This window comes from Cydia splendana, chromosome Z, assembly GCF_910591565.1.
Source record: "Cydia splendana chromosome Z, ilCydSple1.2, whole genome shotgun sequence".
Taxonomy (NCBI): domain Eukaryota; kingdom Metazoa; phylum Arthropoda; class Insecta; order Lepidoptera; family Tortricidae; genus Cydia; species Cydia splendana.
Window position 1 is genome coordinate 40,513,505 of NC_085987.1, and position 27,270 is coordinate 40,540,774.

The window sequence follows — 27,270 nt, forward strand, 5'->3', positions numbered from 1 at the left end:
GCGACGCCAAACGCCTTGGTTACAGAGCGTTTCAATTTGGCGCCAACATTTCAAATTTCAATTTAGTAAAATAGTTCAGAAGTCTTAAATTAAAAGCTTTAGGATTAGCTAAAAAATAGTCTAATTAGACAATTTAGGTATGTGATAATTTGACTTCTTAAACTTTACAGGGAAAACTAGATTTATTTAATAAATATTATAAATTTATTTACTACTCTTTATTACTACTATTTAATGTGGTATTTATGCGGAATAGAAATCAAATTGCTCAATACTTCACGATCCTTTCTTTATTTGGCACGCTCAATCTTTATTCACAGCAAACAATATGTCAACTAAAAAAAATAAAGTCAAACATTGCGACGTTTACCTTGCAGAAACAATGTATGTGATCCAGTCTTTATAGTGTGCTAAGTCCAGTATTACGAACGGGAGCCCTCTGCCTTTGGAGTCACCCCACGTAAATATGCCGACGAACTCTACTTTCATCGCCAATACTGCTCCAGGGGCTAAGATAAAACGTGACGTCAGTATATGTAGAAATCCGATAGAAGTCCGGTATAAACTAAGTAGGTAATTGTAGATAGCAGTGTCGGATTAAACAATAAACAAAGTTGCTCAGTATACCACTACATCTGATCTGATGAAACGCTTCGGGGCGATAGGGACATTACCTACGCTTTTGATCGATACTTGGGGGCTGATACTCTAGCCACAGAATAAATAATAGTACTACCGTACAGAAAGGAAACTTCCTACAAAACCGAAGTTTGACAGCGGTTCAGGGTCGAATCATGCTGTCCCTATCTAATATATGGCACTATCCCTTTCGGCTATTTAGGGTTGTCAAAATTCAAGCCAATATCTTATCTGTGGTCGTGCACGCAAAGGGACGTCAAGTTAATCCAGCACTGCATGGTAGATTGCAATTTAGGACGGCTCCATGTTTTAGATGGTCAGACGGTTAAAGGCTCATCATTTCTAGCGTTAGAGGTCCTAGAATTAACGATTAAGAATATAATTTTTAAGAAAAAAAAACCGACTTCTATGGGGGCCGGTGAAAGATTATTGTAGATGGTGCACTATGTAGAAAAGGAGGTAAAACCACCCACTTTCCTAGTAGCATTTCGTTTCTGTAAGGGTCGTAGTTCTAGCCTAACCCACTTATCTAATAGCAGTTCGGTTCTGTGAGGATCGCAGTTCGAACCTAATCAAACCCACTTTTCTAGTATCATTTCGTTTCTGTAAGGCTCGCAGTTCTAATCTAACCTAACCCACTTTTGTTCGGTTCTGTGAGGATCGCAGTTCAAACCTAACCTAACCCACTTAACGGTGCTGTGTACGGGGATTTGAGCGGGAGGGGCTAGTAAGATTAGGTTATTGGGGCTAGTAGGATCATCATACTTTATGCCTACATTTTATGGTAGGTAATCATAGTGGTTTATTAAGTTTAGGTATCATAGTGGTTTTCCGGGTCAAGGTTCGGGTCTGAGTACGAGTCCGGGTCCGAGTCCAGGTCCAAGTCCGGCTCTGAGTCCGGGTCCAAATCCGGGTCCAAGTCCAGGTCCGGGTCCGGGTCCGAACCGGATCCGGGTATGAGTCCGGGTCTGGGTCCGAGTCCGGGTCCCAGTCCAAGTCAAAATCGAAATTCGAAAACACCAAACGTGTACTATGCGTCGTTGAAGAGTTCTGTTCTGATGATCATCAGCAGTTCCACTTCATCAAATGCGACAGTTTTTAATGTAAATGCTTGATTCTATGATGAAAATACAAAAAAATCTATACGTATGCCTTTAAGATTTGAGTTCCCTCGATTCCTCGTGGATCCAAGGATCCCATGTTCAGAACTTGAGCTTGTCATAAATGTGGCTTAAAAACCTAACTTGCTTAACAAACATATAACGAAGAGGAAAAATCGCCAAACGCGAGCTATGCGTCGTTAAAAAGTTCCGTTCTGGTTATCATCAGCAGTTTCACTTCCTCAAATGTCACTTTATTGAATGTATATGCTTGATTTGTTAATAGAAACACAAAAATCACTATGTATGCCTTTAAGATTTGAGGAGTTCCCTCGATTCCTTATGGATCCCATCATCAGAACTCGAGCTTGACAAAAATGTGGCTTAATAAACTTAACTTGCTTAACAAACATAACGAAGAGGACAAATCGCCAAACGTGAACTATGCGTCGTTAAAGAGTTCTGTTCTGATCATCATCAGCAGTTCCACTACATCAAATGCGACAGTTTTTAATGAAAATGCTTGATTTTCTGATGAAAATACAAAAATCTCTATACGCATGCCTTTAAGATTTGAGGAGTTCCGTCGATTCCTCATGGATCCCATCATCAGTACTGGGTTTTGACAAAAACGGGACCAATCTGTATGCATATACATACAATCAAAAAATGAATTTTCAAAATCGGTCCAGTAATGAATGACGGAGATATGAAGTAAGAAACATAAAAAAAAAACATACAACCGAATTGATAACCTAGCCTCCTTTTAGATTTGGAAGTCGGTTAAAAAAAATAAAAATAGTATTAGGTACACGTCGGTATTTCATTTTAAATATCTGATATTTATGTAATTGTTGCTACGAGCTACGCCGTAGCACTTCTAAGTTTCAAACTTCAAGGCTTTTCAGAAGCAGTTACTCGAATCACTCCAAGTTCTTTCTTTGTATTCATGTTATACAAATGGATATTATATAAATAACAAATTAGTTGTTTCAAACATGAGCCCTGCAAGGGCATAGCAATATTACGTAACCGAACTAATGTACATACAAATGTAATTCTCATGAAATGAATAGCGTAAATAAATAGAAAATACAGTTAAGGGGCTCCCCCACGCCAATGACCTTCGATCTGAATCCCTTAGTTTTCATATGTTTTTTGTAGCTTATCATATTAACAGCAACGGCTTTAAGCAAAACTTCAAAGTTCATTGTCTCCGATATATTTGGCACCAAAGTTGAACAATTTTAGGCCAAGAAACTGGTTTCCTAGCCATAACTTTTGTGTTAACTAGTTTAGAATTAAAATTCTAGACACGTTTATCGAGACGTCAAAGACGAACCCAAATATGTAGATTTCGTATATGCAAAGACATATGTAACTTCGTATAAGATGAATAAAGTCTAAGGAAAAAACGTGCCTCGGAAATCAGGAAAACGTCATTCTCGGATAGATGGCGCACACACCTTTAGCCTATGTTCGGCTAGATGGCGTGACGATACCGTTTCATATTTAACAATTTTAACACATAGATATCAGTGAATGAACATGGGTCAAAATGATATAAAAATAATCAAATATTTATCCATATATATACATTTCATTGATAATTTTATACGTTTTGATTTTGAGTTTTAGTCGTGTGTCGATAGATGGCAGTAAATTTACTGTGACTACAAAATTTACTATGACAGGACCCCTCTATACTATCTATTCTCTTTGGTATATGTAAGATCCTTCACAGCAAAATAAGTGTGTTTTAGACAATGTTTAAAAAATTAATAAAAAAATAAGTATTAATTTCTTTTATAATCCGGTAGAAAAATATGGAAATAAAAGATTGAAGAACCGATGGCTGTTGTTTTATAATTCTGTCTGTAGTGCAAAAGTAGGAGATACAATTCAAAACTTGTCAAAAATCGATGAATATCTCGGGTAGCCCCTTAACCATGTATGTAAAAGTCTATATTTAGCTTACCCATGTATTAAAATTTACTATTTCATTGGTATTTTTTTTCATAACACAATGGAATGAATGAAATTAGTGTGTCTGTGAGTTGTAGACCACGCAACCCTCCTTGGCTCCGACATTATGAAAAAAAAACTCCAAAAACTTAATCTGCAGCCGGATATTACGAATGCATCGCTCGCGCTCGATCAATTAATACCAATTTCAGATTTTAATTATGTACCTACACATTTTTCACCCGACAATCCTTCATGAAATCTCGGAACTCAAAATTTCCGAATTCTGCGTATACTTACCTGTCATTTTTTTTAATGTAGATGTGGCGATTGCCATCAGAAAGCGGCGACAGCAGTTTGATATAATAACCGCGCCTTCCGACTTAGACAAGTGATGCTAAAAGTGGCGTCATTAGTCTTACTGGTTATGAAGCTTTTTTGCCCGAAAGCTGCACTTTGGGAGGAAAGCAAGCCGCTTTGCACGATGATAGTAGAGGCCCATTAAAACATTTTTTTTCGAAGAACCCGTCATTTCGTCCTTTAGGAGCCGAGGTGGAGCGAGGTCCCTTAAAAACAGAAAAAAAAATCTACAAGTTTCACGAATCATCCGATTTCACTAAATTTGGTGTCAATTGTAAGAAAATGACATGCTTCATCGTAAAAAAATTAAAACAAAATATGTCAATACAAAGATAAGTAATGTAAAAAAAATTGAAAACCTATTTTTTCAGTTTATACTTTATTTTTGCAAATAGTGTGTTCCATATAGAAAAAAGTCTACAAAAAAGCACTAAATGATAAAATCAAATATATTTCTTATCGTATATTGAAAACCGCATCAAAATCGGTTAAGCCGTTTATGAGATTCAAGTTTTAGAATTTGGCTAAGTTTTATTTACTAGGCGATAGTACTGTCATATTCCTTAGTCGAGACTTTTGCTTCTGTTAATGACCAAGTTTATGCACTGTAGGTTGTTAGGATAAGCAAGGATACACATGTTGATGTGTTTGAGTTTTGATGCCAGTGGAAGATGGCCCTTCGTGGACCAAAAACTCTTCCAGGCTTTTTCGATGCGTCGATCGATTTCCTTGGACTGCTTATTATCGAAGGATGTTATCTCGCCCAAGCAGGTGTATTCGTCAACGAAATTGTATATCCTGCCCATCTACCGTGACCCAACGTTTCACGCCATTGACTATTAACTGGGTTTTTGTCCCGTTCATTTCGAATCCGACTTCAAGACTTGGCTGGTCTAAGGCCTTCTAACATTTTCTCTAAATGAGGTGCAGTGTGGGGGGAAAGAAGACTATGTCGTCGGAAAAACGCAGGTTTGTCAATGCCAACCTTATTTCGCCGACGTCAATGCCCATTGTTTACCATTTAGCCACCAGCTTCTGGACGATTTCCTGTAGGCAAGAGGTAAACAGCTTTGGAGATAGTGGGTCGATCATCCTGTTTGACTCCTTTTTGGATGCAGAATTAGGGCCGGGAACTTGCAGTATTTTTGCGGTAGATGGTTCCGATGAACTCTGCCTGCCTATAACACTGCTCGCGTTGCTTCGCTGTGTGACTAAAGATGCGCCGACCCTGGGTTCACCCCTTTTTTCACGTAGGCATCATTGTCCTAACTTATTGATAGTTTTTTTGCCTCAGCACACTAAGAACCGCTTGTCTCTACGGCTACTGGTACCTACTCGTACCTATGTACAAATTCGTAGGCAGGCTCCAAATTTGAATATTTCGCTCGTTTAAGTTTTGCTGCTTTTTCGGCGGCTGCTCCGACACGCCCTGTGGCCTGAGGTGTCCTCACACAAGGGCAAGTGTGCTTACACACGTCGCATCCCAAATGAGGCTGTGTTTTCGCGCTCACGGAAGCAGTTGTATATTTAGGCCCTGATATTCCAACACGCCTGTCGGATGTCCAGCGTCCAGTAGCATCCTGAAGTACCTGCCTTTATAAGCTTATTTGTTCCTCTAGAAACCATTTCATTAAATTGTATGACGCACATGCAGAGCACTGAACGGTTTTTTACAGTATAGAACAAATTTGTAACTAACCTTTCCTCAACTCAAGCTGCACTTCACAAACATACCTTGCATGCAGCGTACCATGTGAGCCAAGTACGAATGACGGCGAATAGACCTTTTCAGGATTCCGTACCCAAAGGTTAAAAACGGGACTTTAACTCCGCTGTCCGTCTGTCCAAACGAACAGAACTGGTAAACACCAGGCTGTATTTCATGAACCGTGATAGCTAGGCAGTTGAAATTTTCACAGATGATGTATTTCTGTTGCCGCTATAATAATAAATACTAAAAACTGACTAAAATAAATATTTAAGCGGGGCTCCCATACAACAAACGCAATTTTTTTGCCGTTTTTTGCGTAATGGTACGGAACCTTTCGTGCGCGAGTCCGACTCGCACTTGGCCGGTTTTTTGTGAATATATACACATATTTTTAAAATAGCAAAAGGAAATACCCACAAGATACTTAAAATTTCCTATGATTTACGTGCTTCTTGGTCTATAAAATAAATAAATAAAATTAGGCCAAGTTCTGAAACATGGATCTCTTAAACTGCTTAGCCGATTTTGATGTGGTTTTCAGTATACGATAATAAATATGTTTATTTTATCATTCAATGCTTTTTTGTATATGGAACACACTATTTGCAAAAATAAAGTGTAAAAGGAAAAAATAGGTTTTAATTTTTTTTACATTATTTTTGTATTGACATATTTTGTTTTAATTTTTTTTACGATGAAGCAAAGTCATTTTCTTACAATCGACACCAAATTTAACGAAATCGGATGATCCGTGAAACTTGTAGATTTTTTTTTCTGTTTTTAAGAGACCTCGCTTCACCTCGGCTCCTAAAGTACGAAATTACTGGTTCTTCGAAAATAAATATTTTAATGGGTCTCCACTATCATCGTGCAAAGCGGCTTGTTTTCCTCCTAAAGTGCAGCTTTTTTTCATAACAAGCATGACTTGACTACATATACAGTGTGGAAAGATATGTCGGGCCCTGGAGGGAAACTACCTTAAATCCTTAAGTTGGCTCATTTTACTTAAAGGAGACATTCCTTTATTTTTAAAAAGAAACAAAACTGCATTCAAAGATTTTTCTTTTTTTCTTCAATTTCGCTTGTCTAAAAATATTCTTGAGTACTTACTAAATATTCGATTTTATGGTATCGTCTTGGGTCGTCCCATTCGTTTTTCGTCAAGTTCTTAAATTAGTCCTATTCTGCTTTCGTCACTCATTCTACATTCGTCACAATCGTCGTTGGCTTTCAATGTAGAATGAGTGACGAAAGCAGAATAGGGGGCCGATTTTTGAAATTCGACCACTCGATTTCGTGTATTTCGTTAAATGATATCTCCACTACTAGGCGTTTAAATTCTACTAATAGAATTGAAATCGAGTGGTCAATACCACTAGATTCCCAATTTCGATTGCTCGTATTTCAAAAATTAGCATTTCGCCGTTTTCCACCGATTTTCGAGTGACGAAATCGAGCGATCGAAATTCAAAAATCGGCCCCTAGGACTAATATAAGAACTTGACGAAAAACGAATGGGACGACCCAAGACGATACCGATTTTATGGATATTATATCATTAACATTAACTGGATCGACTAGTAGAAATAAATAGCGAGTGTATATTTTTTGGAAGTTTTACTCGGTTCGATTCCCGGTCGAGACAAGCGAATTTTTAAAAATCGTTGAATGCAGTTTTGTTTCTTTTTAAAAATAAAGGAATGTAGGAGACATAAGTAGACTTAAGTAAAATGAGCCAACTTAAGGATTTAAGGTAGTTTCCCTCCAGGGCCCGACATATCTTTCCACACTGTATATATGGGTCATAAATGGGACAATAGATGCCTACCTATTTACCCCCTTATTCATAAAACTTTACGGGCCTGATTTAGTTAAATTATGTTTTGTCCCTTTCTTACAAATACATAAGTCAAAAGGACAGATAAGGACAAACGATTATTAGCTAATTGAGGTTTGTAGCGCGTTTATGAATAAGGGGGTTAGTGTCTAATATACAAACCAGAGATACTAACCTATAGATACATTCTTTCTTTCCGTCATTGTTACGCAGTGTTCATAATCCCTAATATCCACGACTGGAGAAACGTACATCTTACATTGATCCGGCGCCAACGGCTGAACGGGATTGTGTACTACGTGACCTTTTGAAAATTTGTTATTGTTATAGTACGTATTAGGTATTACACAATATCAAACTAACGAACAAGACGTTGGTGGCCTAGGGGTACCTACCAACAGATATGAAAGTTGCGGAAAGTTTATAAAAAAGTTCTAAAGTTCTCGGATAATTCATAGAAATATTTTTTTTTAAAATACGGTTCGAGTACTTAGGTGCTAGCAAAGAACTTATTTTGCTGCGCACCCCTGCCAACTTCTACACAGATTTTAATAACATAACTTCCGTGAGATACAGACATTAAATATGTTAGTATAATTAAAATGAGTCACTCACGTATTAGTCGAAGATTGCTCGATATGTAAAAACAATATAATCATTGTTCTACTTTTATACTTAATATTGATTAGTTTCCCTGTAACATACCATGTAGATGCCACGAGTCTTCCCAACTGATCAATTTTAAATCGTTTGCATTGGTCCTAAGCGTGTAATCGTTCAAGGAGACATCGCTTATATCTATAAAATAGAGATTGCATATCATAGCCATAACTACCTGATGGTATAAGAAATATTTAGATATTACCGGAACTAAAAGACACGGTGTATATTAACATCTACACTTTTAACTGCCGATTGGTGGACCTTAGCCTCTACCATCAGTTTTGACATTGACTTAACGCTCACGTCTACGTAATTTACTTTCTGTACATCTCGCTTGCACTAATATGCGAGTACGAGCGAGATGCATAGAAAGTAAGTTACGTAGACGTGAGCGTACTTAATATCATTACAATAAGATTTACAAATGTTCATTTACCTAACCATGGCACTAGGTAAGTACTTACACACGTTTGAAAACACACGATGTTTAGCAGCCTCGTGTTGAAACAGTCCTATGTTATTTTGGAAGTCGTCTCTGTTGAAATGAGGATGTGGCACGCTGCGAGTTATCAGTGATTCTGAAAAGTCATCTAGAAAAAACAGAAGTACTTATTGTATGAAAATTCTCAAATGATTTTTACGCCTAAGACCCTAATCTGTTAATCAAACGGATGACGATAATGATTACCTACAGTAAACTTGCTCAAAATTGACTGCTAAAATATAAGAGAAACGTTTGGCATGTTATGATGTTAGCCAATGTTTGGAAGTTAAAATTGTGTACAAATAAAACCACAGCAAGTACCTGACTCGTCTGAAGAACCAGTATTTGCGACATACGTTATTCGCCAGCTTGGTAGAGCATAAGCTAAGTCCGGGTCAGAACGGGCAGCCACACAGTGCGCCGGCGCCAATGACCATCGCGGACGCAAGAGCAGGGAGTTGCACATATAATAGTCCGGCAGAACGTACACAACGCCTACTGGTGGGGAGTCTGACTCCTCTTCAGCTAATATGAAAATCTTATTAGAGGATTAACTGAAATAAATTTCATATACCTACCTACTTTACCTACTAAAGAAAAACCGGTCAAGTGCAAGTCGGACTAGCGTTTCAAGGGTTTTTTTATTTTTATTTAGGTAAACAGACACTACAACTAGTCACTACTACTTCTTAAACTAATTACTTATAATCACTACAATATGTGTGGCCCACACCGCTTACCACTTATTACTATGAGTATCTAATGTTCATTCAGAGCCAAACTAATCACCGTCAGTCTTAAGGACTCCCGGTGCCAACAACAACATAGAATGGTTAGTTATATAAATATACATTTATTATTTAGGTAGGTACTTGAAATACAGTGCGAGAAAGTAGAAAAAGTACTTAGGTTGTAGGGCGTGTTAAAGCATCAATAATATGTTTTTTTATAAACACTTAAACTACAACCAAAAATGTCTATGTGGTTAATTTTTTTATTGTATGTACTGACAAGTTTGCGCAGAGGAGCGCGCTCGCCAGCGTGCGTGCGGCAGCGGCCGGTTACAAACAGCTGGTGAGGGCGCGCCTCTCGCTGTCTACTGCGGCTGGGTACTCTATAGCTACGTTTGTTGTTAAGAGCAATACAGTCAAACTGATTATTACAGATGCCGTATAGTACTAATGCTTCAAGTAATGAGCGCCTAGAACTAAGATCTAACATGCAATATTTCTTAAGTAACTCTGGATAAGATAATCTACAGCGATGACAACGATAATACATAGTATTTAGAATTTTTTTTTGAACGGTCTCGAGGGCCTCGTTATATTTATTGTAATAAGGGTTCCAAACAGATACATTGTGTTCTAGTTGAGAGCGAATTAGTGACTTGTTGTTATTCGGTACTAGAGCGCATTACAAAACCATACATCTTGAACGCTTTACTGATTACATTATTTACATGTTGATCAAGATGTAACTTTGAATCAAATGTAATTCCAAGATCTCTTATTGAATGGACTATGGTTAGTTTGGTGTTACATAAGTAATATTGAGTCATCTAGAGTTAGTCTTTTTTTTGTAAATTTGATAAGTTTACATTTGTCCATATTGAGTCTAAGTTTATTGGCATGACAATAGTCCGAGAAGCGATTTAAGTCCTGTTGAAATTTCTCACAGTCGTTGTAATTACTAACGGTATGATATATTTTGAGGCCATCTGCATAGAGTAGGATATTACAATAGTTAAAGCAGGAACGTATGTCATTTATAAATATTGCGAATAGCAGTGGACCCAAAATGGATCCCTGTGGGACTCCGGAACTGATTGTAGTAGCATGTGACTCATATCCCTTTATGGTAATTTTTTGAGAGCGGTTTGTAATATAAGATTTGAACCAACGCCATAAGTTTCCACGTATCCCATTAAAAGCTATCTTTTCCAGAAGCAATTGGTGGTCCACCCTGTCAAAGGCTTTTCTGAAGTCAGTGTAAACACTGTCTACCTGTATGTTATTATCTAGGCTTTCGAATAAGTACGTTGTATAGACAAGAAGATTCGTAGTTGTTGAACGACGTTGAACGAAACCATGCTGATTTGAAATTAGTTGATTATGTATATTGGGGTAAATTTTTTTATGGACTAATTTTTCGAAAACCTTTGACAGAGTGGATAAAATAGATATCGGTCTGTAATTCTCAATTAATTGTTTGGATCCTCCCTTATGTACTGGTACAATGTTTGCCGTTTTCCATATAGTTGGAAAAACTCCTTAATTTAGGCATTTGTTAAGGGTTCCGTACATTACCCAATTTTTTTTTAATATGTGAAACGCGAGTGAATTGCTTTTAGAAAACCCGTAGGGGTCGGTTTAAAAAGTAAGTAAATAACGCTTGATTGTATATTTCTAATAGGTTTTCCTGTCATCTATAGGTAAAGAACTATTTTGTATAATTTTTTTCAAAATTTAAGACCCAGTAGTTTCGGAGATAAAGGGGGGAATTGTCATTATTTGGCTATTTTCTTAAATAATTTCTAAACTATTTATTTTAATATTAAAAAAAAATATATTTGAGATCCTCAAAATGAGCTCTTTCATTTGATATATAACATATATGTATACATATACAACATATACATATAACGATTTAACGATATAGTTTAAAAAACATATTATTTAAAATTTCTCATTTACCCCCCAAAAGTGGCCTCTATGTTTAAAATTCATTTGTTTACGTAAGATGTCCGTCTTTGGGTCACGAATTTATTTACTTATGTGTACCAAATTTCAACTTAATTGGTCCAGTACTTATGGAGAAATTGGGCTGTGACAGACGGACAGACAGACAGACAGACAGACAGACGCACGAGTGATCCTATAAGGGTTCCGTTTTTTCCTTCTGAGGTACGGAACCCTAAAAAGTGGCCAAAGCTAACTGAAGACTAGATCCTTTTTAAAGTTGGGTTAGTAGAAACTGGTTGAACCTGGTGTTCTAAATAGCTTGCACGCACTCTCTTATACTTTAAAAAATAAAGTCGTGGCAAGTTGATTTTGAACACCTCGTCCGCAGTCTTTCAGATCAGAACACTAGATTGAACTCAAGACCAATAAAAACGGGAAACTTTCTATGGATTTCTTTGTTACAAACTGGCCCATTCTCATTGCGCTTGATGGTAAATTCTCACCTACTCTTCTTCTCAATATGCCTTCAAACATCTCATTTCCATGATGCCTCACCATGTACAAGTGCACCACAAAAACGATAAACAGCAGAACCAGGATGGCGAAAGTCACCACTAAATGAGTAAATAAGCATTTTTCTCCTCGTGTGAACTTTGAAGCTGGTCTTGGTTTACGGTAGACAGCTGCACTGCTACTTGTGCCTGCAGCTTGGCCATCATTTGATACAGGCTGTGTAGATTGAGCATTTGTGTCGGAAATCTTATTGTCAGAAACTGAAGGCGCGGTGCTTATGGGCGTTGAAGACATTTTTGTCGTACGTACCTGTAATATTTTGAGCCACCTAGATTTTATACCGGTAGGTAGTTTTTAATAACAATAAAGTACCTAGTGTCCGACCGAAGGTTCGGTTTCGGTTTCGGACAGTTTCGGCCAAAAAATCATGTTTCGGCCGTAGTTTCGGTATCGGTCAAAAAACGGCCGAACCTTTCGGCCGGGCCGAAACTTACGAAATCGTACTTCGTATTATGAAACTAAACATGTGACAAAGATCAAAAGTTGGGGAACAAGTAGGACAACAATATTAATAGACTGATTTATGTATACATAAATTAATTTGGTTTATTAGAAAACACAATTCCCCTAATCAAGGCCCCACTGGACGGTCGACGCAGTTTTAATGTGTATAAATAGTGGAGTAGCCAAGTTGAAGAATAGCAACTTTCGTAGGACTAAAAAGGTTTATACCGACAAGTGGTATTGTTGGAATCAGCATGGTCTACTGATTATCAAAATGCATGTGGCTTTGTGAGTAGATTACAAATATATAACATAGTCTAACATGTTCACCACTTGGTCTAACAAATTATTAGAAAACTTTAAAATATTGACATTCCAGAGTTGAATTTGAACTGCTCTAAATTGAAAATGGCTAAATGGATTAGTCCAAATTTTATAAAAAATGACTGTGAATATTTTTTATACTATGTCTAAAAATAATTAACTAAATATATCCAAAAATAAGAAAAGTACATCAAGTTGAATAACAGTATAAATTTCTGTTACAGTAGACTACTAAATACTATTTTTTTTACTGAAAACATACCATGTGGGGTCTGAAAAGAAAGGGCTTTGTCAGTAGATTACAAATATATTTACACGACAAAATAGTGGAAATGGTATAGTATGTTATATATTTTGTAATTTACTCATAAATCGGTTTCATTTAATACATCACATGGTATATTTTCAGTGAAAGAAATTGTATTTTAGAAGTTTCCCATAACAGAAAATTATACTGTTATTCAAATTGATGTACCTATTTCTCTTATTTTTTAATATTTCTGGCTAATTATTTTTGAACATTATATAGAGGATATTCACAATATTTTGAGTATTTAGGTGTCCGTGCCTTCGCTTGAACCACATTATGAGATAACACCCTTGTAACTCAGCCCTAATCAAGCGAATTCATCAACTAGTAGCGCCATCTATCGCGCTACCCAAGTAGTAATGTCACCCGGTTGCCAGCGCGCGGCTGCTTTCTCTTCAGTACGCTTTTGTAACTCAGCCGAGCAACACGTTTACAAAGCAAGTTTAAAAAGATCAAGAAATTTAAATCGTAAAAATATTTTGAAAACCTCCGACTTCGTGACATTCCGCTCGGTGCCCATGGCCCAGCGACGAGACGCAGTGACCTTCCTATAGGCACCGTCACAAAAAGTACACGGGTACTTACGCCTCATGGCCTCGTCCTGTGGGACAACAAGCGTCGTCCCGTGAGACGACATGGCGTCGTCCCGTGAGACGACATGGCGTCGTCCCGTGAGACGACATGGCGTCGTCCCGTGGGACGACATGGCGTCGTCCCGTGAGACGACATGGCGTCGTCCCGTGAGACGACATGGCGTCGTCCCGTGAGACGACATGGCGTCGTCCCGAGAGACGACATGGCGTCGTCCCGTCAGACGACAAGCGTCGTCCCGGGAAATGACATGGCGTCGTCCCATGAGACGACATGGCATCGACCCGTGAGACGACGAGGCGTCGTCCCGTGAGAGGACAAGGCGTCGTCCCGTGACACGACATGGCGTCGTCCTGTGGTATCGTCCTGACAATGGTATTGTCCTGACAGACGACATGGCAGCGTCTTGTAAGACGACGAGCATCGTCTCGTTAAAAGACCTTGTGACATTCCGCTCAGTGCCCGTGGCCCAGCGATGAGACTAAGTGAGCTCTAGCCATCACCATAAATAGAATACCTACGGGTATAAATGGCACACGGCGTCGTCCCGTTGGACGACAAGCGTCGTTGCGTGAGACGACATAGCGTAGTCCCGTGACATCGTCCTGTGGGACATCAGGCGTCGTCCTGTAAAACGATAAGGCGTCATCCTGTGATACGACAGGCATCGCGATGAGTTACGTCCTCATGTGAGAAGACATTGCGCCATCCTGTGGTATCGTCCCGTGAGAGGATATTGCGTCCCATAGGACCACATTGCATTGTTCCATAAGACTACATTTTGTCGTATCGTGAGACATTAATGCGTCGTCCTATGAGACGATATCGCATCGTCCTATGAATCGTCCATTGAAATGACGTTGTCTTGTTATACAAAAACCGTTGTCTCATGGTCTACCATTAATACGGTAGCGGACGTCTTATTGGTCGCTTTATCGTTCGATGTCTGCACGGTGGGCCTCGCATTTAAGATCTGCATGGTCATGAACAATGCACGACTTAGTTAGTGGCGTCATCATCAATGTAGCTGACCAAATGGTGTGTCACCTTTTAAACCGACGAGCAGCAGAATTTCTATTAGAGGGTTTGGCGCGAAATTGATAACGAAATGCAGTTACAGTAATTGTCTCAACCTGCCAGGAAAAAGGAAGGTTTCCGTCTTGGTCGTGTACAAATGTTGGTCTGGGTCGATAACAAACAATTCTCGTGAGATACCAAACAAACCAAAAAATATACATTCTGAGGATCATAAACTGTATGACTAACCGGCCATGAAAAATAGCAGTTAAGAAACTGTGAAAAGGGAAAAGTACGAAGTGAAAAACCTTGTGTTATACTTTGTCCAACTAGATCCTATACCAAAAAGAGAGAGGGGGAGGCAAGAAAATTGACGTTAGCCTTAAAGAAGGAAAGAAAACTAAAACTCTCTCTTCTGAATAAGAATACCAATACAAGTTTATACTTGTTTATACCAATTCATTTACGGCTCTGTCATAGGCTAACAAGAGATATCTCTTTATTGCGGCTCTAAGCCTGAAAAGAATAGAGTTTATGATACTCATATATATAAGTGAAAAATCATCGCACTAAATCCCTCTTTTGAATGATGAATGACTAGTCAGGTTGATAGTATCTTTGGGAATACTGAAGCATCTCCTGTATACTCTCTAAATATTGACCATTAGCTAAAAAATTGCGGCCTGTTACAAAGAGAAATCTTTTACTTACTTTAAATCGTCTACTATGTAGCTGTGAAACAGAGACCACTAAACTAAGAGTAACACGTAGAAAACAGCAAGTACCTTCCATCGCATTCCGTCCAATAGACCGAACTGACAAAGGCATTTATAATGTAATTAGTGCTCTATTCACATCAGTCAGGTAGAAACTTGTGAAATTAGGTTCAAAATTCAAGTAACAAGCTCCACTTCGGAAGATTATCTAAGCAGTGGGTTGTCAATCGACCTGCCGTTGGTATAACAATCATACATCATAAAACGTTGACCATAAACGTTACATAGTTCAATTTCAAAGGAAATGAACTCTTACTGGTAATATAGCTATCGGAAACAGACGGTATTTGTAGGAGGTGCTTTCACAGAATGTCTAAAAGGACCAACTAGTAAAATATTAAATTAGTATGGTAATCCGCATAGTTACTCATGATTGTTCAATAGGTGAAACATCGGTTTCTTTAGTGGTAAATGTTATGCCTATGTAGAAGATGAAGCGCCCCTTCAAGTTATGTAAATAAATAAAGAATTTATGAAAAGATTTTTCGGTAGTTTAGTTAGAGTGGAGTTACTGATTCTGTTTCGAAAAATCGCGAATTGAATTAGAGGTGAAGCCGCCTAAGAGAACTAAGGTGTCGAACCAATAGCCACGGTCCACGGCTTTACATCTAAACGATGATTGTTTAATTTCTCCAAATATACAAATTAAAATGAAGTCACTTCAGAAACTTTGAAACCATGTGGACTGCGGGGCAAGCCAACGTACATACAAACGTACAACGTACGTAAACGTACACACATGCGTAATATGTAGAAAATATTTGCAGGCAGTCACCGATAGCAGATACCGGATTCTGAAAGAACACGGATCAGAAATATGCTTCTTTCGATTTCCAGATGAGAGGTTTCCTTTGCAGATAAGGAAGTACTCACGTGATTTTATAAAAGAACAACAACATACGGTGGTTCAGGAAAAAATGCAAGATCTAAGTGAAATATGATCCCAGTAGTGACTCATGACTACAAATATGTTCGCCGGTTAAATAGAGCCTGCAATTTACTCTGAAAATCAACACTAGTTCTGCTGTCATTGCCGGATCTAAGTACAATAAGCTTAGCTGAAAGGTAGTAGTCCAGGGTTTACAGAATACTGTTGTAACAGGTCTCGTAGGGCATGTAATTGGAAACGTCATCGTCAATGCAATCAATTAGAGTTCCAGGTGTAGTACCCTACAAAATCATCGTGTCTTGGTTATAGGGCAGATGCGCTGCTAATCGAATTACAGCATTAGTTGTGAAGACAACTACAATTCATATATTTATATATTCATGATAATATGCTTATATCATTAAATACAGTAAATATGAGATGTCAGTAGACATATATCAACGTTACGTCAGGCGTAGCTCACTCCGCGATTTCGTCGCGTCGCTACAAGTACATGCGGCCCACACCAATTTTGGTATCTAGCACTAATAGTTACCGCGCACCGCTATGGAACGGACGCGTGCTCGCGCTTGCGCCACCTTGCGGTCATAATCTGTCGTAATAGTACATACTATTATTTATTCTATGGTTACGTCAAGGTAGTGACATGAATATAATATGTCGCAGAAAGGCCTAGATCATCAATTAATTGTTTATTTGTGGGCATCATGATGCCTAATTAACCCTAGGGATCCCTCAAGATCATCAAATGATACACAACTTGATTGCACGAAAGCCAATAAACAACATACAACGTCCTTGTATTGCTAAATTTCTAATCAAAAGTACCTACAAATTAATAATAATAATAATTCAGCCTATATACGTCCCACTACTGGACACAGGCCTCTTCTCACTCGCGAGAGGGCTTGGGCTATAGTCCCCACGCTGGCCTAATGCGGATTGGGGCTTCAAAGTACAAATTAAATAATCAAATTAATATTTGGTAATGAATGCGTCTACACGTGTTAAGGTTCGACAGGAATTGTGCCACAGCATCACCCGCGCGCGCCGGTGCTGGCAGCACTTGAGATTAGATGACATCATGAGACACCCGTGGTTTGTGCCACTGCAATGGTATAATGCCAAGAACTTACTGGTTCAGACCAATATACAAATAATAATAATGTTTTAATTTGTCTGGGTGTTACGAAAGTTCCGCAATTGGTTTGAAAAGGTTGCACTACAATTTAAAGTAGATAGGTCCACCTCCACTACTCTTACTCAAAGATTATTTCATCGTCAGTCAAGAGGTTTTACACTCTTATTAGAAGATCGTATGTATACGAAAGCATTAAATACTCACAAATCGTAGCACGTCTAACAATAAAGCACAATCCATTACCAGCGCCCAAAACCATAAAATCTTCAGTTTGGGAATCAGCTTGCCACCGGAAAGAGTGAACATTAAACAACCTACAATTACAAGCCTTTATTATAATTAGCCTAAAAATTATGGGTGAAGGCATTGGAATTATTCAAAGATTAAAAAATCTTCTAAAATATCCTACTTGGTAGACGGATCTTCAGTCTACGCACAACATCATGGTGAGATGCCACACAACAACTGGAGTTGTCAGCATCACTTTAAATTCATAATCATCGCCTCCATACGATTGTAACCTTCGTGTCAGTGATTATGTTCATTCGTTACATTCGCTTGCATGACTGACAAGTGACAAGCATATAATATAAGCTTGGTTGACCCGGCACCAGCCTAATTGGCAAGTTTTCAGTTATCTGTGGGGCGTAATAAATTTAGCAGCATAATTGACACTTAAAATAGGTAGGAGCCTACCATTTCATATAAGAATTAATATCTATTCATGGCTTACTATTAATATGGTTGTTTTTAAAGCAACCCTCACCTAAAAGTAATCAGTAAGGAAGGATGTATTATCGCCTCAGTTGAAACTACTGCTAGGTTGTTGAGAGTTGTTACTTGTTAGTAACGCATACATTAAATCATGAAGTGTTGTATTTTCTTCTTCACTTTCTGACGCTACTTTCAGGCAGAGGAGTACTTGATTCGAAATAAATCTCAATTGCTTCCACAAATAAGAACATCATGTTTATAATTTTTAACACATTTACGGAATATGTTGTCCTTATGTAATGATAGCCCATTAACAAATAAACCTGCTATACCTAGTCAATAACTATGTATTAATATCTAAATAATGTCAATATCGTACTGTAGTGGGTACCTATACAAACCTTTGGTTATTTGTCCACATTAAAAGTCATATTACATTACATCTGGCCTATGATGCAACTTACCAATTTACATTAAATTGTTGGAAAATACGATAAATCAGAGAGGACCCAAGCTTTTCCAATTAGTTACAAAAATTTTAAACAGTGGATGGGCCGACAGTGCTTTATTTGTGTTAAGCAGTAGATAAGTAGTAGTATCATGTAGTGGTAGTAGTAATATCATGACATCATACAACAAAACCTTTTTATCACCTAGTGGGCTATTGTAAGGAAAGAATCAGGTAATTTGGACGGGTTTAATGTAAAACTCACTCGATGAGGTTCACGTTACACGCATCAGAGCTACTACTTCAGATAGTGGTTACACTTAAATTTGTACGACCTACAAGTACCTACTTATGTCTTTAATTATGTTTTTAGGGACAGTCTTTCAACTAATAGTCACACAGTTTTGTTTTATATAAAAAGTTAAGTAGTTTTATAGTCGCAATGGATAACTTATGTTGCCAGTCAGTGCTAACAATTGTCTCGTCTATCGGTAATTACAAATAAGGAAAATCTAGTTAAGTTTTGACGTAAACAATCCTTTAGTATATCAATACGGAATAAATTTCAAACCCATATTCTTATTAAGTGATTTTTGCATAAATTTAAATATTATCAGTCACAGTACGCCCGGGCCAGCGCCGGCAGAGGTTTAAACACGTCTCATAATGTGGTTCAAGCGAAGGCACGGACACCTAAATAGAACCGTTTTTCCCCCGAAGGGTAAAAAACGGATATTTAGGTTCCTGCCGAAGCTTGAACCACACCTAAGGGCCTTGCCGGCTTATGTGGTACTGAAGAGAAAGCAGCCGCGCGCTGGCAACCGGGTGACATTACTACTTGGGTAGCGCGATAGATGGCGCTACTAGTTGATGAATTCGCTTGATTAGGGCTGAGTTACAAGGGTGTTATCTCATAATGTGGTTCAAGCTTCGGCAGGAACCTAAATATCCGTTTTTTACCCTTCGGGGGAAAAACGGTTCTATTTTAGAATAATCCATTCAGTAGTTTTCAATGTAGAGCAGTTCTAAATCAACTCTGCATTGTGTAATTTTAGGACGTTTTCATCTAATTTGGTAGACCAATGCCATGTTTATCAAAAGCTTGTAACTTGTAATAAAAGTGGAAATCCCTTTCTAACCAAAGCTGTCAAAAAGGGTTTTCCACTTGAATTACAAGTTACAAGCTTTTGATAAACAGGGCACAAGTAGTGAAAATGTTATAGTATGTTACATATTTGTAATCTACTCACAAAGCCCTTTCATTTGGTATCCCACATTACCCACATAGTATGTTTAAAAGAAAAAAGTTAAAAACTTAGTACTGCCGACTTTATGACGTCATAAAAACTCATTCCACCCCTTTAAGAAGCGACAACATGCATTTTGATAATCAGTAGACCATGCTGATTCCAACAATACCGCTTGTCGGTATAAACCTTTTCGGTCCTACGAAAATCGTAAATAAGGTAGTTTCTACGAATTGGCCTCTCCTCTAAAAAGTGGTTTTATGACATATTTTCAACGAATTTAACAAGTCTACAAAAGGTTCGGTTTAGGTTTCGGTTTCGGCCGAAACTGGGGCCAATGCCGTACCTTCGGTTTCGGTTTCGGCAAAAAAACATGTTTCGGTCGGACACTACAATAAAGTTCAGTCGATTTTTATTTATTTATGATGAATCATCAGTAGCATTACCGATATCATCATTCATTACGTCTTGATCACCATTACCCTTCATCATCAATATTGTTCATACATCTAAGAGTTAAGTTTTTGTTCCTGTCTGGCCAAAAAGTCATATCACTAAAAAGTTCCGATCTGAATGCATCATAATTTGAGGAGTCCCCTCAATTCCTCATGGAACTCATCATCAGAACTGGACCATGACAAAAATGTTTCTTAGATTACTTTCTTAGCAAACTAAACGAAGAAGATAAATCGCCAAACGTAAAATACGAGTCGTTGAAGGAGAGTTCCTTTCTGGTTTTCATCAGCAGTTCCACTTTACCAAATCTAACTTTTTATGCAAATTCTTGAAATGGCTATCAGATTTGAGGAGTTCCTCAATTCCTCATGGAGCCCATTAGTCAGAATTAGACCTTGACAAAAATGGGACCAACTTAGAAATTTACATGTAGGTACCTACTTTCAAAAAATATAAAATATATTTTTATAGATTCAGAAATTACGGAGTTTTGAGATAACAAACATACAAAAAACTAAAAACCGGCCAAAAAACGTTTACCATTACGCAAAAAACGTTTGTTGTATGGGAGTCCCACTTAAATATTTTTTTATTCTGGTTTTAAATAGTATTATTTGTTGTTATAGCGTCAACAGAAATACATCATCTGAAAATTTCAATTGCCTAGCTATCACGGTTCATGAGATACACAGACAGACAGACAGTGGAGTCTTAGTAATATGGTTCCGTTTTTACCCTTTGGGTCCGGAACCCTAAAAACGGTTGAATTGATAACCTCCTCCTGTTTTTATGGTGGGTTAAAAACCACCTTCTTTACTCTACCGGAAAACATATGGCACAGTACAGGGGGCCGATTTTTGAATTTCGACCACTCGATTTCGTGTATTTCGTTCAATAATATCTCCACTACTAGGCATTTAAATTCTACTAATAGCATTGAAAACGAGTGGTCAATACCATTCGATTCGCAATTCCTATCACTCGTATTTCAAAAATTAGCATTTCGCCGTTTTCCACCGATTTTCGAGTGACGAAATCGAACGATCGAAATTCAAAAATCGGCCCCCAGGGGCATCTATTTTTTTCTTAGACGTTACCTCTCTATTACAAACAATTCTTTGACTCTACCAACCGCTTGAGAGAAAGTGACATTTTGTAAACCTAAGATAGCGATAATTTGAAACAGTGAATAGAATCAGGCGTTACTTTGCGGAAATCCATATTAATTAAAGCCAAAATATAACTTTGCTAATCCGCGAAAAGATAACGTGCTAGTCAATCAGTGCTAACCCGTTATACTTACTTGCGTATTTTTACATGCAATTAATATTCCCACCCTACCAACGCAAAAATAAATACACAAATAAATATAACAAACCACCACCAAAAGAATAATCCTCGACACGTGTTTCGCCTCTCTACGAGGCATCCTCAGGAGTTGTTGACGGTCTGACGCCCGGCAACGGAATGACCTGTCTAGAATGGTCGGCCATATTTATGGAAAAATTCGTAATAACGGCGATGACGCAACATTCAATTGTTCGTTAAGAATCATGCCCCTATTGTTGTACCTAATTATTTCCAGTTGTTCCAGAACACCCAAACGCAATCTCTAATCGCAAACATGTAAAATATCAAAAGAATGATTCTCAGATAAAGTGTGACCTGTATCTAATAAGTGCTTTGCAAAATTGGACTTCTCTGGATGGTTATGTCTATATGACGCAACATGCTCTTTATACCTAGTAGTGAAATTACGGCCCGTTTGCCCCACAAGATAAGATCGAGAATGGGTAAAAGTCTGGAGTTTATAAGCTTACCTGTGACGATTGCAATAAAGTGTATGTGGGGCAAACGGGCCGTAATTTCACTACTAGGTATAAAGAGCATGTTGCGTCATATAGACATAACTATCCAGAGACACTGACACACTATACAGGTCACACTTTATCTGAGAATAATTCTTTTGATATTTTACATGTTTGCGAAAAGGGATTGCGTTTGGGTGTTCTGGAACAAGTGGTTAATAATTAGGTACAACAATAGGGGCATGATTCTTAACGAACAATTGAATGTTGCGTCATCGCCGTTATTACGAATTTTTCCATCTCACTCACACTTGCACGGTATAAAGGGGAGTGGTCAAGGTATAAATATGGCCGACCATTCTAGACAGGTCTTTCCGTTGCCGGGCGTCAGACCGTCAATAACTCCTGAGGATGCCTCGTAGAGAGGCGAAACACGTGTCGAGGATTATTCTTTTGGTGGTGGTTTGTTATATTTATTTTTGCGGTGGGAGGGTGGGAATATTAATTGCATGTAAAAATACGCAAGTAAGTATAACGGGTTAGCACTGATTGACTAGCACGTTATCTTTTCGCGGATTAGCAAAGTAATATTTTGGTTTTAATAATTTGAAACGGCTAATTTACTTACCTGTCCTATCTACGGTTTAAATACCTACGTTTAGTCAGCACCCAGCTCCATCTTCAAGACCTAATACAAACCTTTATCTCCAGTGATACTAAATCATACAAGCTGTGGAACATAACATTACACATCCAAAGAAAACATAGATTAGCCATGGGCAGACAGTGGTTGCCACTTTTTTTTTTTACTTTATTGTAGATCAAACTATTTTATTTTAAATAAGTTGTTCCGTTTGTTTCCTAGTACATAGTTACACAAATTGACACGTCCAGGGATCGAACCCGGTTTTTACTCGTTGCATGTGGTCCGTTATCAAAGGCACTAAAAAGACAAGTAGGCACTTATTGGATTTTTGAAAAACAAGTTAATATAATATCTCAGAAACCAACTTAGGTATTGTGGCAATACTGCCAATAGTAGGTATATAAATCAATCATCAGACCTGTCGTCATGTATGGATCAGAGTGTTGGGCCCTAAAGGTGACGGATGAAAAGAGATTGCATGTAGCGGAGATGAGAATGTTAAGATGAATGTGTGGCGTGACGAGAATGGATAGGATAAGGAACGAGTATGTAAGAGGAAGCCTGAAAGTTGCACCCATAACAGAAAAAGTAAGGGCAAATCGCCTAGCGTGGTACGGGCATGTGATGCGGAGGGATGAAAGTCATGTGACGAGAAAGGTATTACGAATGAATGTGGAGGGAAGTACGAGGAAAGGAAAACCGAGGTCAAGGTGGATGGACTGTGTGACAGATGATATGAAACGAACGCAAGTGAATGATGAGATGACGGGCGACGGAGAGGTATGGAAGAGAAAGACGTGCTACGCCGACCCCAAGTGAATGGGACAAGGGCAAGAGAATGATGACTGCCAATAGTAACATATTACGCACTTGCGTTTACCTTATGTATAAAAGTATCGTTTTGGCAAGTAAGTACCTTATTTTTTTATTTAAACAGACGGACTGTTACAATTTCAAAGAAGTTAGCGATTAGCTTATTTATTTTTAGGCCCCTTATTATTAAATTTCAGTTTGCTGAGAAAAAAATGCCTGTGACGGGCGGACAGAGAATGTTCCGTGAACATAGGGTACGGAACACTAAAAACTTGAGTTAAGACTAAGTCGAACCACGCTAAGTTTTCATCCCAAGAGCTACGTCAAGTATGACGCTTATAGGGACATGTGTGCATTCTTACTGCCATATCTGTGCAAAGTTAGTGTGGTCAGTCTAACAAGAAATCGTTCGCAAATGCATAAACAGCGGGGCAAGCACAAGTAACTTTACATACTTGGGACCTCTTACTAATTATTTAAAAAAATATATCTTACTCGAGAGGAGTCACGTTATTGCTTATGCTAACCCCCTGTATTTAGATTTAATTTGTTTTCCCAACTGCTTACGGACGGACGAACTATAGGGAATTCTGTTTCAGAACATTGACTAAATTATTAATTAATATATCGCTAGCATGAGGAAAAAAAACCCAAGTTTTAACAAATTCACATGTTTATTGCAATGTCATTACAAAAATAATGCGTACATACACACACAGACAAATTTTAAAATAAGCACCTTAATAATAAATATAAAACATTCGCACTTATCTTGCACAAGTTGCACATAAAACAGAGTACATTCAAGTGTCAAAAAGCCCTGAGCACTATCTGCCGTACGACATTAAGTGTACTTTGACGTTGATTGTACCATTGATTGGAAATATGCCTATAGTAGGCAAATATTATTGAAAATACGACTTACATAGACAAAGTCCCGTCCAAACTAATTATATGCCACGCAGTGTTGCGCAAGCGGTGTTTTATATTCGTCGGGCGGGGCACATAAATTGGAAGGAGCTCATTCCAAAGCCGACCAACAACAATACACTTTAACCAATTTTTGTTCCGTCTGCGGTCCGTATAATCGACGATGGAATCGTGCCTTTACGCTTTAGAAATTTAATTCACGTGTATTTGGACGCTACGCAGACTATCACTATCACTAAAGATAAATCTTAACATTATTGAATCCATCAGCGGGAAAAACGTTAAACCGTAATTTTTCAACAGCTTATGTCCGTGTTTACTGTTTAAGCCAAAGCATTTTACTCTAATTCAAGCGTAGATCACTTTTTCGCTGGTGGAAATAATAATTACGAAGTTGCGCAGAAAATAGAACTTACAAAATATGTTATCACTTAAAAATATTATTTCATTCTAAACATTTAGGTATATTATATTATAAACGTTAAAATGTATTAAATTGGATTCATATGTACAATAGTGTAATTTTTATGATAATTCGCTTCGTCATATAAATTAAAAGAACATGACTGAATCCCCAGCTCCATATAAGATTCCGATATCCCAATCTTGTTCCCTACGAATCCCGAGATTGAACCTCTAATAGGCAATTGTTACTTTCTTTTCTTTGTTTTACTGTAGGCGGAAAAATTACGCAGCTTAACAGCAGCAAGCTGGCTGCATGCGGTCACAGCTACTTGCTAGCGCAGAACCATACATTTTAGCTTAGACTTAAAGCATTGGTGGCAAACTTTTAAGAAGAGCCAACCGCAGTACTGAAATTTCGAAGACCCACAAAGTTCGATTTTAAATACTAAATATCCTAAAATCAATTTCAATTATCCTAAAAGCATTTTACCTCAAAAAGCTCTCTCGGTTTGTGAGCAACGTATTGCCGACTGCATTGTTCTTGAATAAGAATCTAAAGATGCGTCCAGACCTAACGAATGCGCCGCAAGTGCTTTACATTGCGCGCCTAAAATAAATCTCATGCAACGGTTGCAACGGGCAACATACTTACAGCACAAATGCGTGCGCACTTGCTATATCTGCACGCACCTTATATAGCATATAGTTCTTAACACACTAAAAATACGTAATACTTAAAATAAAATGTTTTAACAAAGGGCAAGTAACAAGAATTATTTAAATACTGGAGCACCTAACAAAATGAAGTAGGTGTTTTAAAAAATCACACAATATGTGTAATGTTTGGAAATAAAAAAATGGTAATGTTAACGTGGCAGCGCGGTGAAAGTGATTTTTTACGGGAATTTGCGTGAATCGTTACTTGGTTATTCAAGACTAAGTATTAGTTTAAGTGTGACATTTGTCGATAATTTTAACGTTAAGGTGTATATTCACAACCGACCGCAGAATGCTATTTCAAGAGAAAATGGGATGCCAAAAGCGTTGGCAGAACAAAATTGTTATTTATAGGTTCGTGAAATTTTATTTAATGCACTTGCGGGTTAATAAGCAGGTGCGAATAAGTATTTTAAAAATTACACAAGTTAGTATACAACGTTTCTATAAACGACGGTGGTAACGGGATCAACTAAGTTTCCTCATTTTTGTTAAAGTCGTACAAACGCAATGTGCATACAAATATATGAGTCTGAATTATCACTTACCTTGGAAATATTAGTGTGGTTCAAGACGGCCACACTAATATTTCTAAGGTAAGTGATATTTCACGTCATCTCTATATTTTTCAACTGTCAATACTGTATCTGGTGAATTCGGGTGTGCTTTTCACATGCTACAGCGCAACTACCTACTGTAGATACTACGACCATTCAAACACTAATGCATTTGACAGTTACAAAACATCTTTCATGGCTACAAACTCAAAAGCGCAAAATATTGGGTTCCTAATATTGCATTCGAAAAAAGGCATGCATGTCTAATAAATTTAGTAAGCTTATAAATACTCATTATAATGTGGTACATCAAGATTGAAACTCGAAAGATTAAAATGTGAACTCATAATGCCAGGTAAAATATGGCTGGTTATTTTATACCTTCATAATTAAATGGAAAATGTTTGAATATTTGAAGTACATGCAGCTTTAGGGTAGGGTAGCAAATGACCAATAGTAGTTAGCAGTAGCACAACACTTCATAGTATACTATATTTTGCACACACACAAAAAAGAGAAATTAAGTGAAATTATAGGCAAAGCATGTAGAATGTAATACTTACTATTTAAACTAGAAGGAAATATTTAGTGTTAGTAACGTAATGCAAGGTGGCGCCTCGCCACTAAATAGAAAAGGCAGATATTTGTTACACAGACATGTTTTTACAATAGTGTAAAATCGATCCTAAACAATATTTATTTGGATTATTGCCTTCTGTTTTTGAACTCGTAGTCGTAACAAACACCAAGTAAAACGATTTTGTACTAATCAAGGCTTTGCGGATTTAATCTAGTTAGTAATAGTAATGAGAAATTTCTTAATAACCCTGTCAAATTTTACATCAAAGTTACCCGGAATACTCCATATAGTTAGAAATCAAGTATCTAAAAATGTCTCATATAATTTCAATCATCAATATCAATCTATCTACCGCTTGCAGTTTGCCCCCGCGGGCCGACGTGCGAATCATACCTTATATGAATTTATGCCATGTTATTATTGCTGTATGAACTTAAATAAAAG

At 37.7% G+C, this 27,270-nt stretch overlaps 1 protein-coding gene across 2 annotated transcripts; it reads right to left on the reverse strand.

Moving 5' to 3' along the window:
* Positions 1 to 285: 285 nt before the first annotated feature.
* LOC134804109 (chymotrypsin-2-like) lies at positions 286 to 12,257 on the reverse strand. 2 transcript variants are annotated; one of them, XM_063777050.1, is made up of 6 exons: positions 11,944 to 12,257; positions 9,081 to 9,284; positions 8,740 to 8,865; positions 8,318 to 8,410; positions 7,788 to 7,916; positions 286 to 509 (listed from the first exon to the last, which is right to left on the reverse strand). In XM_063777050.1, the coding sequence occupies exons 1-6, from the start codon at positions 12,245 to 12,247 to the stop codon at positions 367 to 369; spliced, it is 999 nt and encodes a 332-aa protein (XP_063633120.1). In that variant the 5' UTR covers positions 12,248 to 12,257; the 3' UTR covers positions 286 to 366. The 2 variants fall into 2 exon arrangements, with proteins under 2 accessions (XP_063633120.1, XP_063633121.1); XM_063777051.1 differs by lacking the exon at positions 8,318 to 8,410.
* Between the last annotated feature and the right edge of the window lie 15,013 nt (positions 12,258 to 27,270).